Raw genomic sequence first — 14,585 nt, forward strand, 5'->3', positions numbered from 1 at the left:
TATCCCGCAGTTCTGAAATCTGAAACATCTAAAAACAGGATGTGACTGCATGCATGCTGTTTAGAAATGGAAATTCCACTTATTGTTATTGCTTCTTGTGAAAGTGAAAGAAATAATGTATTTATGAAACAAGCCAGTATGTTAACACTAAGAAGAACATATTTCATTTCGGAATCAAAAAGTATCCATAAATGATGTAAACTTGTCAGATTTTGGTAAGAAAAACATTCTTTAACGATTCAAAATATGAATCACTTTGCTGGGAGGGCTGCAGAGATTCATTTTGTCTCGCATGTGGGTGTGAATCTCTGCTCCGGTGACCTTAAGGAGTTTGGGCATAATTCATCCTTATGCGTACAAAAAATGTGGACAGTTTAGCTTGAATAAGAAGCAGCATTATGCTATTCCTGACATCAAATCTGTTCTTATTTCGAATGAAAGCAGCAGGATTTTTGCATTATTATTCAAGGGGGTCTTATATGTGAAATGTGTAAACACAACAGTAAAACATTTCTATAATTTCAATTATAATAATTTGAAACCAGTAAAAAAACATCATTTAGTTATGATCATTGAACAGAGATATTTTCCGTTTCAAACCTACTTACAAACAGATTTGCTGCTGAGCCATTATGTATATTGGGAGTGTAAAGCAGCTCAAATGTATTATCCCCTGAAGCCTATTATGTTTTGTGCACAAGGAGCTACACAAAGAATCTTAAATGGTCTAAATCTTAATCCACCCAATCTCAATTTAATGTGATATTCTCAGATTGTGTCAATTACATGTTATAAAATACAAACATCAATCTATGTAAATGTGCTGAAAACAACATAGCAGCAGAACAACTATAGGCTAAGTAACATCGCCTGACTCCCACACAAACCACCAGCGACCGTACAGAAATAGAGAGGGAGAAAGGGCGAGAGAGAGAGAGAGAGAGAGGAAGAGAGAGAGTATACCTACCAGTGTGCTGGCTGTGTTCCTCTCTCTGCTCTCTCCTCTGAATGTGCTTCATTGGTTTATTACGGACCGGACACAGCAGCCCAGGAGAGAAGCCGAGCAGAGCTGGGATAAACGACAGAAGGGACATTGTTCAAATCCAATGAGTAAACAACGGAAATGAGTGAGAGTACATCATTTATTCGAATCTTCGTGGGGGTCCTGCTCAGTGCGACAGGTAGGTCTCCACAATGCTCAGAAGGCTACTAATGTATGATATTGTTACCTTTATTTTTGTACTGTTATTAAACACAGGGACTATTTCATGGTTAACCATGAACTGTAGCTTGTATTCAATAGGCTCCGAAAACGTTGTATACGAGCAAATGCTATAATAAACCAAGCGCCAACAATAACATGTAAAATAGGTAAAAGTGTGAGGTGTAAGTGATGGGTGCACAACTTAGTTTTAACCAGAAGGGGGCGGTATATAGAAAGGGACTGCAAGCGCATTGTGCACGGAGGGCAAACAAAGAGCTTCACATTGGGAATTTTAATCTGAGACTCTTTTAGAATAATACCTCTCAAAGAACTTTAAAAGCCTTTGACCAGCCGTCCCAAACAAAGGTTTATGGAATATAAATATCTTAAAATCCGGCCCCTTACTTAATTTGTTCAAATTAAAAGTGTTTATAAGCCTATTTATGTAACAGTGTTGCTCAATGTACTGGCATTGACTAAAGCTGCACATCTCCAAGGAGAGATGAAAAACAGCCAACATTTATTTCGCAGTTCTTCTGAATGTACACCAAAGTGAGATCTTGAAAAGATTTAGAAGAGGCTGAGGATACAGAGAGCTTGTCTTAATAATTAATTACCTGAATTTTAAATGGCTTGAGTCCACAAATACAATTTCTCTAACGTTTGGTGTTTGACAACTGTTAGTTTTTTGTTAATAAAATTGTTTTAAAACAGTATTTAAAAGTAACGGGCGTTTGGTGGCTAATTGGGAAAGTTGGGGAAAGCACCTGGCAGAACAGGGACTTCCTGCCCATTCTTTGATGGTTTCTACTCAAACTAAAAGTGAAACTCGTTTTCATTCTACATATTTCCAACTTCAAATTCTCCAAAGAAAAAACACCTTCCTGGATATCTAATCTGTATCCAGGATGTGTCATTAAACACCCCTGCACTGTTTCCTCTATATCTTCTCATTCAATCACAGTTATTACTGGAGAAATCCACAGCGCCCTAAAACCTTGTTTGATACATTCAAGTTAAGGGAAATGCCTCGGTAATTGAAACACTTAAGTTGATTTTTTACAACATTTAGCTGCTATTGTTGAAGTACATTGTGTATGCACTCAAAAACGAACTAAGCTGTTGTTGATGCATTTTAATCACCTTACATACAACAAACAAAGGGAAAAAATGCAAGGAAATGTTTCTCTTGTGACAATTATGTGAATGTGCTACAATATGTCCCAAGCTGCAGGTGTATTTACCTCCTGTCCCATTGAGTTGAGCCCCCCCAGTGTTGTGGTGAGATATGGAGACTCGGTGTCAGTCAACTGCAGCACATCGGAGAGCCTGTTTGATGGAATTGGCTGGGAGGCTTCACAAGGAGGAAAAAGTCTAGAGAATGTCACCCATATGGCCTGGACAGTGGAGAAGCTAACAGAATGGAAAATTTCTCCCTCATGCTACATCAACCCGTCCCCGAATAGTTCCTTTCAGCAGTGTTTCAAGTACCCTAAAGTTGTACTTTACAGTAAGTCTTGCTCATTTTGAGGGAAATGAGAATGATACTCTGTCTGATACTAGTCTAAAAATGTATCTACTTTTTCTCCAGCATTCCCAGAAAACATCAGTCTCAGCTCCAGCAGTAGCCCACATATGGAGATGTATGAAGGGAAGAAACATAACTTCACATGTGACATCCAGAATATAGCTCCTGTTATAAATCTCACCGTAAAGTGGTACAAAGGAGATGAAATGGTCTATGAAGACACTTTTAAAGATCCCAGTAAGGAACCAGTGGATCAGTCATCTATATTTAGCCTAATACCGACCAGACAAGACAACGGAGTAACATTCAGATGCGAGGCACACTTGGACCTCCGACCTGAAGGTCCACAACTAAATGCATCTTCACAAGAGTATAATGTTAAAGTATTTTGTAAGTATATAATGCATACTCACTCACCAATCTGAAAGCCTATTTAAGTTATATAGGCTTTAAGAAAACTGTCAATTGTATTTTTTTTGTATTGTGTGTTATCTCCTTCAAGGTTTGTTTTTCTTCAGCCGGATTACAGAGACAGGCCTGATTTACATGAATACAGTTGGAAGGGTGTAGCAAGGGCTAATAAAGAGCCCATTACATTATTGTTAAATAATTCAAATGCCCTTTGAGAGGTCTGCAAAAATAAAAGGGCACTTGAAGAGCCAATGCTAGGTCAATAAAGCAATAATCAGATCAACAGACAATGTATAAGCAACTGTTTAAACTAATAATCCTGTCATTTGTCAAGAAGAAATAACAAACATTTGACCTGTTGGACTACAAGACACTTTGTGATGTCACCTTGAGCTGTAGCAATTTGTGATTTTTCCCTTTTTAAATTTTACACACAAAAAATTATTCAACAAAAGAATGACTAGATTAATCGAAAAGTAATATAATCACAAGTTACAGCCCTGAGTTATCTTACATGCATGTCTAAAAGGAGAAGTGTCATTTAAGACTAAAATGATTTTTCTCTGTTAAATAAAAGTAAAATAGTATACATTCTTGTTGTTTTAGTTGGACCAGAGGTTCAATGCGCTGCTGTACTGGAAGGAGAAACATTGGAAAGAAGATGCTCTGTAACGGGATATCCTATACCGACGGTCACATGGTTGAAAAATGGAACATCCATAGAACCGACCGAGCCTTTGAACAGGGAGAACGCAGGCATGTACGACGCTGTAGCTGAAGGCGCTAAAACAACCAAAACGCAACACCGGATTGATGTGTGGTGTGAGTATCACAGTCATCAGCACTAACAGCAACCACATGAGCATAAAGACAATATTATTAGTGGTGGGGTTACTGTATATTTACAAAATTTTGCACATATATTTTACACAGATTCTGGGTTCTGCTTTTCCTGTTGTCAGGATTGTTCTTTTAATCTGTAGTAGTGTTTTACTTAAGTTTAAAAAGCAATACTAGTATAAAAATGATTCTACTGCAAGTGTCAAGGCTTCAAGTAAAAGTTAATACGTCTGTTCATCTTAATATACTTAGGTATAAAACTCAAAGTACTTTTCATGCAGAATAACCAACTTGTTACATTATTATATTTGTTGGTTACTATTACAGTAAAGTGTAAATAGACTTTTACTTTTTTACGACGGTCAAACAACTCAACACACCGACAAGATTCAAATAAGAACAGATGAAAACTTTACAAAACTTTAAACTGCATGGAAAGTAATTCACATAAAAGTCTGTTTATATAAATGTCTGATAAATGTAGTGAACTATGAACACCACTTGCTAGCTGTTGTAGTGTCAATCCACTGTATACTAAAGAACAAGTGTTTTTGTTACCAGATAAACCAGAGTTGAAGTGTCCGAGCAATTACACTGCACTGGAGGACGCTCCTCACAACCTCTCATGCACTGTTGAGGGCTTTCCTGAACCTGAGGTTATGTGGTTTAAAGACGAAGAAGAGGTGGCCCTTCCAGAAAGCTTGACAAGAAGTGATACAGGGCAGTATGTGATCACAGCTTCAAACAATCTGTCAAGTATCAACGTCACAGTGGAGATAAATGTCGTATGTAAGTTATTCTGATGAAAATCCTCAATATTTACTTTTCGTTTGAGTGTTTTTCTCTATTATGACTTATATTGTTTCACTGTTGTCTGTAGACCCACCATCCCAGATAGTCGAGCTTGAAGACTCAGAAGTTGATGTTGGTTCCGATGTGTGGTTGAAGTGCTCCTCAACGGGCAACCCACGACCAAACTATCTCTGGGATTATTATCAGACTGCCAATGTGGTGGAGGAAAATGAAGATGGAGTGTCCCGTCTGCACATCCATAACGCTACTGTATACAACAAGGGCTCCTACACATGTCACGCCAGGAATGACAGAGGAAATGTCTCTAAAACAGCCACAGTCACGGTAAAAGGTAGGGTCAATATTATGTCACAGTATCAGATTTCCCCTATGTGATTATGATGCCAAAATAATTCCCCAAAAATATATATTGGCCATATCTACGGAATTGTTCAAAAACTAAAATTCTGTCAGTCTAATTCATTTTTAACATTATTGTGCGTTTCTTGTCTTTTTGACAAATATAACAATAATTTGTTAAGGGAAGGGAAACAAAGAAAGAACAGAAATAAATAGCCTTTAATAGGAGGCTCTGAATTATTTGTACAATAAAAAGAATGCTGCTGAATAGGCGAATATAAGAAGTTTTTTTTTTTAGCCATGACTTCAAAGACCTTAAATTACAAACCAGTACACCACAAACATTTATTTTAAAGGAGAACATCATGAAATAAACATGGAATAACACCGATCAGTGCTGCATGTTCTCACCAGTTGGCACATCACTAGAAATAATGTATAAAACAAGTTGAAGTTGATTACAAGTTCACAGTACAAAACCACTTGAACTCACCATGCAGACAGATTAGCTGAGCGAACACAAGGCAATAGGGGCATTCCCAGTTCATGTTGGGAGGGTCTTCTTTAAAGCTACCAAGAGGAAGGAACTCCATTATCGCTGCATAACTTGTCCCCCTGTCAATCACAATGCAACAGCAGCACCTATCCTCCTTGATTTTTGAAGGCTACAATATCTTGTTATTGGGGCGGCTGTGCTGCTCAGTTTGCTGTTTGTTGAAGCTCAAAATATTGACATACAATAGATTTTCAATACTAACAGAGGGAGGGCAGAGATCAAAAATCCATTGCTTAAAATCTATTAGCACCACAAACTTAGAGAGTACTTATTGAGCACTGCATGCAGGCACTGTATTTTCATATTTGAAGACCGAGGAAAGTTGAGGATTTATCCAGTTCAGTACAACAGCCTTTGGACTTGAAATGTTGCTGTGATTATGGGATTTCCGTATGTCGATCTCCTTCATCCAGCCCTTAGGCACTTGACGGCGGCCTTCACTACCACTAGCTCTGCCACTATCTCTCCTGTCTGACTGGAATTACAAAAAGAGACTCTGGATAACTAAATATTTCTAAAACTTAAGCACATTTTGTTTTAACACACTTAACTTAGTTGGGGAACAGAATCTCATTTTGTAATGTGTACAATTAATATTTATTTTTTTAAACCTATTGTCAATGTAAGCCTTTACGACATATTATTTACCAAACACTTTTAATTGAACCCAATGAACTCTAAAGGGACTCATTTGGATACATTCACCACTTTTTAGACCCTCCAGAAAAACGCGGGCAAAAATCCTTGATTATGCGGGCTAAATTCCTTGATTATGCGGGCTAAAATCCTTGATTATGCGATTAAACATGCGGGGTTTTTATGTGATTTTATGCGGTGAAATTGCGGGAAGTTGCGAAATATGCGGAAAGTTGCGAAATATGCTAAATATGCGGGAAAAAAGAATAAATATTTTTTTAAATATTGGGCTGTCTTATTTATTCTCTCTCACACACAACCTGCCACTAACGTTAAACCCTTTTACTATTCAATTAAACAAATTCAATGTTTATTTACTGCAAAAGCAATTGGGCTACTTTAATCACACACACACACACACACACACACACACACACACACACACACACACACACACACACACACACACACACACACACACACACACACACACACACACACACACACACACACAGCAGTGGTGAGGATCTCAGCCTGCCACTGACGTTCAACCAGAAAACATCAGAAGTGAGCAAAACAGAGATCACAGCTCCTCATATCTTTTCAGAAACTGGACAAAAGTTAAACAAGTACAAACCACAGACTTTCTGTGTCATGGCGAATACAGTCGCTGGTTTATTTATGTCTGTAGGCCGTTGTTATGAGTGTGGAATGAGCATACTGTATACAACGTTAGTTTAGCCTGGTCGACCCAATCTCCATTCAGAAAACAAGCATTTAAAAAGTTTTTTCGCCTGACGTCTTGTCTGCAGACTTGTCAAGCATTAATTCATGGTTTTTACTAACCGGTATCAGTATGTTGTTACTTCGGCATCATTTAGAAACGTGTATTACAATTTAATCATTGTAAAATATGTTCATTTTGTTGTAGTTGTAGCTCCCGAGCCAGCGCGTCTTGTTTGAATGATGCGAGTAAACACAGCTGGCAGCAGCGGTGAAACTCGAGCAAAGTCGTGTACGGTGTGAACGCAGCATTACAACGACCCCTGATAGATCTCGCGAGAATGTGTATAAATATAGATACATTTTCATAACAAAACAATGGGGTTGCTATAGCAATGGTAAATCATTGTTAATAATTATTGTGAGGAATAATTAATATTAACATGTGATCAGACATTCCTTCACATACAGTAAATTAATATGTATTCTGATTATTATTAATAATAATATTATCATTAAAGGTGAACCGTGCAATTATGTTATTCAGGAAGTTTGTATCAAACAAGTAGCCCTTCGTATTACTCAGTACCCTTGAAGTAGCCCTCGGTGACAAAAAGGTTGGTGACCCCTGCTCTATACAGTGTTGTTTACATTCTGTGATGCGCAATCTGATGACGTCACGTAAAAACGAGTTAATTTTTTTTCTTCTCAACTTTGTGTGGAAAAATGCGGGGATTATGCGGCCTTTTGATAAATATGCGGCCTTTTAAAAATCTGCGCCATTTTGCTGATTATGCGGTAAATTCTGCGATCGCCGAATCGCGTTTTTCTGGAGTGTCTAACCTTTATAACCATCTTTTTATCATAATGCTAAAACAAGCTATCGCCTCACTGTAGCCAACTGGCACCGCTCATAGTTACATTTACAGACAGCGTGGGTGTGAGGGCTTGCAGTGTGCGTGTGCGCGCGCGCGTGTGTGTGTGTGCGTGCGTGCGGGCGCGCGCGTGTGTGTGTGTGTGTGTGTGTGCGTGCGTGCCCATGGCCGGGGGAGGGCTGTTTCCCATGGCTGTTTCCCAATTTCCTCTGCCGTGATGTAGAGCTGGGAGCAGTGCCTACAACCATAGCTTAGCTTAGCTTTCTTCCAAAAAGTCAACAAGTAGCCTCCGGCTGGTCCCATGTAGCTGAGGGGAAGCAAGATAAACCTCAGAGGCGCTCAGTCTAACGGAAGAGGGTCGACCACAGCTGGAGAAACTTTATTCTAATGGAAGATTTAAACTTTCTTCGTCTACTTTCAGTCCTCTTGGCATTAGAGCTGCTGTCGCTTTCTAACGGGACACCGAGTAAGTTGAGAGTGAAGTTATAGACCTCATGTTTTCTTTTGTGTCGACTCGAGATTAAAGTGGCTCCATTAGGCTGGTAGATTTATAAGGAACGAAACGCGGGATTGTATTGGTCTATTTATGTAGAGTGCTGAGTGATGAGGAGCTAATTTAAAGCAACAGCAAGTTTTAGCTAGTTAAAAAGGGACGGGCTACTCAGATGTTGTTGTTATGTAGTGATTGCATGTGCTTTGAAAGGGAACACATAATAATTGTGTGTGTTTGTGTGAAGGATTATGGAAAAACAAGTGCTTTGGGGTGTAATAATTAGTTAGAATGAGTATGACCTTTTGTCCATCTAATCTAATGTGTCAAGCCTCCTTTCACATCCTGTGTATATTACAGTTAGTTGATAACATTGTATTTTCAATTTAGATTACAGTGAATTGCAAATGGGATTTGGGAATTTGACGCATATATCTTGAGATAATGATAACGTTAAAGTCCAACATAAAGAATGGAGGAAAGCAAATGTAGACCGTTCCTATGGGAGGGGGGTATATCCTTCCTGAGCCTTTTCCTGTTTCCTCCTGAGACCCAGCTTTTGTTCGTGAGTCATTCCACAACATTTCAACTCTACCCTTGATGAGGAAATGTTGTGTTAAGATAATGGATGTGTGTAGACTTTGAATAACATTTCATGCCCCTTCTACTTTCCTCAGGTGCCGGGCAAGAATGCCCCATCAAAATAACTCCGGAGAGGATGGTGGTACAATACCAAGACAGAGAGCAACTTGCGACATGCAATGCAACATCAACCGACCAGCCTCATGTGAAAGAAATCTACTGGCAGGTTCTGCATGGTGTCAAAATGTACAGCTCGAGTTGGTCTGTTGACACCCATAAAGACTGGGACCCAAAGCCTGTTTGTACTGCAATATTTCATGTACGAGAAAAATGCCAGAAACTTTTAAACTTCACCCTCTACAGTATGTATTTCTAACTTTTGGACTTTAATTTTCATCAACCTTTAACATATTTCTAAAGAAGAAGAATCCTGATTTAAAATTGCGATTTCCTCTCTTCAGAAACACCAGACAGTGTCTCCGTTTCTACTGTGAATAACTTGAGCTCAGTGGTGGAGGACAAGGAGTTCCAGCTGCAGTGTGACATTACCAACGTTGCTCCTGCAGGGAACCTCGTCGTGCAGTGGTACAGAGGGAATAAAACCTTATCAAAAGGTGAGGAATGCTCTTAGGACTGTTCACCCCAAAATCAAAATCTTACCAATTAGGGTTATGTATTAATCTAGATGGTTTTGGGTGTTAGTTACAGAGTGTTAGAGATATTGGTACTCAGCGCCCGTAAATATTTTTTTGAAAATCTCAAGACATGAATTCCCTAAAATGACCCAGTTACTCAAGATAATCCACAGATCTTGTTCCGAAAGTGTTTCATGTAGGAACTGTTTTTTTCTACTGAACTAATCCCACAAACCGTATAACCATGCTAAAACAATTGACACATACTCATGGATGAGAGATGTAAACATTATTGCGTATTTTTCTGCTTAACTCTTGCGTAAGTTAACACAGGTCAGCCATGAGTAGGTATTTTCTTCCTTCTGCGCTGTAATGCAATAAAAAGAAATAAAAAGTTCCTACATATACTTCTCACAACAAGGGATGGTGGGCAATCTAGATTGATAAATAGCATTACAGGTGTTACAGCCTGGCTCATAGGCTGCAACAAAGATGGGAGACCAGACAAGTTAAGTGTAACAAAAGCATATTTATTTACAATACCACAAAAACCAAAGGTCTTCTAAGAAACCTAATAAGTGTGGAAGTCAGTTATCAGTAATGATTGGATGTATGGGTGTGTGAAAATGTGAAGAAACGAAGACGCGGCCGTGTCCAACAGAAGAGTGAGAGGGCAGTATGGGTTGGTGTTGCCCTTTTATGTAGACGGCCCAGGTGTGGCTCATCAGGTTGATCACCTGAAACACAAACAAGAGCCAGGCAGCAGAACACAAAGACAGAGACCTCTAGTGGAGTGGAGGGGGGTGGGGGGGGGTCGTAACAACAGGTAACTTATTTACAATGGCAACTTGGCAGAAGACAATGGCCGTTTTTCAATCGCGAGGAAACTGGCTTCCAAGCCAATATTTCAAGGATACTACGTCATTGAGTGCCGCCGAAGGACTGTTCCAATCTCCAGCATACTTGGAATTCCACCGAGGCCGCATCCTTGGTTTGGGGGTAATTTCGAGGCTGCACATGGGTGTCCTTCAAATCCCCACAAAGCTTTGCGCACGGACCAATTTCCCCAAATCTGTGGCGGAAAATGTAAGGCGGGGCCTCTCATATGACGCACACCTGCACACTTGCTAGCCTGTTCCACTCTTCGTTTTACGAATGCCAGGAAGGATTCTTGCCTAGCTTCTGAAGGAAGTGACTCGGAAGACATGTGCTACCAAGCAAGCTTCCTCGCGATTGAGAAACGGCCAATGCCTCTTGAGGGGAAGCTGTGTAGGGGCTTAAACAGACATGTGCCCACATGAAGTAATTATTCAGCATACATTAATATAACCTATCATGGAAGACAAATTAGGACTTGTATTTACAGGATGAATGACAACAGATCCTACACAGCCCCGAACATTTGTAATTAGCCTTCATATTCATTATTTATCCTAATAATGATAGGCCTCATTTCTTTTTTTAATCAGATGTTGCTCATTAAACAACCAGCATTATTAGTGTAAAGGAAAGTGGTGTGGACTGTGAGGGAGATTTGTAAAAGTGATCATGTTTTTATTAGACATGATATGACTAGTTTCTTACCAGTTCATCTAATTTTTGCATCTATGTTTGACTCATTTCATGATACTATCTACAAACCAGTTTTTATTTTGTTCTGTTCGTATGTTTTCTACAATCTAAGCACAAAAACATTGCATCCATGTTCCATTTGCAAGGTTTAAGTGTTTATTTAAGAGACTTTAATTGTGTAAATGTAAAATCAAGCAACTTACTTTTAATTTCCCCCCCAATTGTCCAGGTTCACTGCGAGTGAGTGGCTGCCTGCCTGAGAACAACACAAATTGTGACATCAATGCTGTCCGGTCCCCGCTGAATGTGTCGTCTACCATCAGCTTCACTCTGGACAGAAATGACAAAAGCGCAGAGTTCAGATGTGAAGCGATATTGGATCTTGGAGCTGAAGGACCAAAGCCTCCTCCAAACATGATGTCCAGTCCTCTGAACATCACTGTTTACTGTAAGATCACACTTACATTTGCTGCTCAGTAGATCATCATCACTGTAAGATCAAGTGATGATGGACATTCAAGGATAATTACATACTTAAACTTGTCGGAGAGTGCTCTCAATACGAAATTCTATTTTCCTATTAAAGATTCAAACATCCTTAACTGATGTAGAAAAGAGCAGAGTGAAGAGAATGGAGACATGTTGATGCTTCCGCAGTGTGTATTGATGCATCATGCAAATATAGGCAGATGTTAATATTTGTAACTTTATTATTTTATTATTATTCAGTGGAAGATAACCTCTTATGTTATGTATTTTATTTCATCCTATTTTTGAGTTTTATGCCATGTTTACTATTATGATCCAGTTTTGTATTTTCCATTGATTATGTTATTATATCCTGTGTTCATTCAATGTTAATTCTGTCCATTTCCCCCTATTTTCAATACAACAAGTATTGTTGATTTCGTGTTAATTTCCTTAAGGAAGAAATTGTAAAAGTGCACATTTATAATGTTTTTTGCCCTTTATTTCTCAACAGATAAGCCCAGCATTAATACCACAAAGCTTCCAAAGAGGATCCCATTGTTCAGAGGTTATCCTGAGGAGCTTGTCTGTGAAGCAGAGGGTCACCCCCCTCCGGAGATCGAGTGGCTCTACGGCAAAGACAAAGTGCCCCACAAGTCTGGAGACACACTCATCGTGAATAAAGCCGGCCGCTACACATGCAACGCCACGAATGAAATGGATTCCACCTATCATGCAGTGGAAGTGATTTTAAAAGGTAAAAATGTAGTTAAACAGATCTCTTGCAAGGGGTTGAAGCAAGTAAATATAAAACGTTATATAAACTAAAAAACTAATATTCATGAGTTTCTGCTGCTCAAATCTTTATTTTACTAGATCAATTATACATTTTTGCTCTAGACAGCCTTTATTCGTAAAATATATTTCATGAGTAGGGGTTAACCTTAAGGAGCAGAGCAAAAATACATACAGGTTCAAGGACGATTTTGTCCTCCTATTTAAATCCATTACAAAATGCCGCCGGGTGACCTTTTTGAGCGATTTGCCGGAGGAATGGATGGAGGTAAAGGTACGTTTGTTGGAAAGTTAAGCTTATTTTTTTACAATGACTTGCTTGCTGTTGTAATAGTTTATCATTATAGATGTTCCATATAAACCCAATAAGCCTGTCTTCCTGTCTTGGCCTTAATCTTACGTTCAAATTGTAAGTTTATATTTTAATTTTAATTACACTTTTACTTGTCAGTTTTTCATCCAAATAGCAAAGTGCATCTTTATTTATCCTGCATAGAAACCATTATGATATTTCTGGCATAAAAGTTCACATAAATGTAATATGCATGTGTTGAAGCATGAAATATATCTGACACTTGTATTTTTAGCCGTTAATTCTAATATTCATAAATGTTAATATTTTGCCTGTTTGATTTCCTTACAGAGGACTACCTTCCGCTCATAGCTGGATTTGTGGCTGTCACAGTAGTTGCCATCTCCATCGTCTTCCTCTTCATCTACTCAATCTACTACAAGAACACCAAGATGCGCCGCTACAGTCTTAAAAATGCCAAACTTGACACTCAAAGTGGCAACGTAGCCCACTACGGATGTGACATGCAGTTTCCTATGACTAAACTGTCTTAGCAGAACATCTATGGGTAGCACAGACTGAACAGCTGACCACTCTGAATGCATCTCTCTGCCACTGGACAAGGCTGCATCTATTTTCCAACATACAATAGTATTTTACCATTTATGGAATAATCTAATCATACAAAATAATGAACCTTGACTTGAGATGTAGACTTTTATATTTACTACTGGATTTTACCTTTTCACTGGAAAGGAAGAAGAGGAGCAAGGGCTCAAAATGCCAAGAAAACTGTTTTAAATGTATTTTCACTATAGAACATATTAAGTATGATTATGAATGTCTTTTGTCCACATTGGTTTCACCAACGCTTGTGCTTCTCATTATGCCCCCTTAATATTCACTCAAACTCAGATCTCAGTGTGAAATTGTTTTTAAAAACCAAACATGATTTTGTAAAGCACATAGGAAGTGATGACCCTGAAACTGCTGTGGTTTTAATTTCTACTAACAGGAAGTTTGCAGTGTTTTCGCCCCTCAGAAGGTGTGACATTGAATCAGCTCTTCTCAGAGTATTGGTTGTGCATTCTATTCATTGACCCCATTGTCCCTTTACTATTCTTTGTAAGCCACTCTGCACTTCTTTCTGAGTGTGTAGCCTTCTCTGTGCCAGGTGTGACATTGTGCCTTATTGTGTCAGGCCTTATGGGACAAATTGTCTTGTGCCACAGTTGTAATGCTTTTGTATGAATGACTGCAGGCATTTATTGCCTATTACAATTTTAGATTCTGGATGTTTTATGTAAATGCAAAGCAATTATATTTATTTATGAGAAACAGCAAAGGTAAAACAATTTAGTATTGAACATGGAGAACAGTCCGGTGTGTAAATGTAAATTCAATGTGAGGGACATGAAAAGATTTGTGAATAAAGCTGTAAATATTTGTGACTGATGTTAAACTGTATTTTAATAATAAAATGACTTTTCAAACAGATTGTTTTGTTATCGAAACCTTGCATGCATGCATGAATACATCTGATGTGTATAAATGTATGATACAAAGCTACATAACACTATTTGTGTAGTGTCTTCAAGCAACAATTATATAGTGCAATACTGTTGTTTATATCCAAAACTGCAAATGTATCCGTGTCTGGTAAATCTATTTCAGAGTATAGATAGACCCGTGAGAAATCCCACACTTGAAATTTCTTGTCTGTATATTTGGAAGGAGGAACAAACAATAAATCTAAAGAGTTAACATCTAATTAAAGCTAACCAAGAGGGGGCGTGCATATCCGTGTTCCTCCAGCAGCACTATCT

The 14,585-nt window shown here is 38.6% G+C and overlaps 1 protein-coding gene and 1 long non-coding RNA gene across 2 annotated transcripts; one reads left to right on the forward strand and one right to left on the reverse strand.

Moving 5' to 3' along the window:
- The first annotated feature begins 985 nt into the window (after positions 1–985).
- Positions 986–14,256, forward strand: LOC307017068 (hemicentin-1-like). The gene is made up of 11 exons (XM_079646502.1): positions 986–1,181; positions 2,433–2,714; positions 2,796–3,122; positions 3,750–3,965; positions 4,545–4,772; positions 4,864–5,127; positions 9,093–9,359; positions 9,459–9,611; positions 11,434–11,652; positions 12,187–12,429; positions 13,111–14,256. The coding sequence occupies exons 1-11, from the start codon at positions 1,124–1,126 to the stop codon at positions 13,311–13,313; spliced, it is 2,460 nt and encodes an 819-aa protein (XP_079502628.1). The 5' UTR covers positions 986–1,123; the 3' UTR covers positions 13,314–14,256.
- LOC307017071 lies at positions 10,142–11,536 on the reverse strand. Its single transcript, XR_013802008.1, has 2 exons — positions 11,408–11,536; positions 10,142–10,369 (listed from the first exon to the last, which is right to left on the reverse strand). It is a non-coding gene; the product is annotated as an uncharacterized lncRNA (long non-coding RNA).
- Positions 14,257–14,585: the final 329 nt, after the last annotated feature.

The sequence above is a fragment of the Notothenia rossii genome, assembly GCF_949606895.1.
Source record: "Notothenia rossii genome assembly, chromosome: 8".
Taxonomy (NCBI): domain Eukaryota; kingdom Metazoa; phylum Chordata; class Actinopteri; order Perciformes; family Nototheniidae; genus Notothenia; species Notothenia rossii.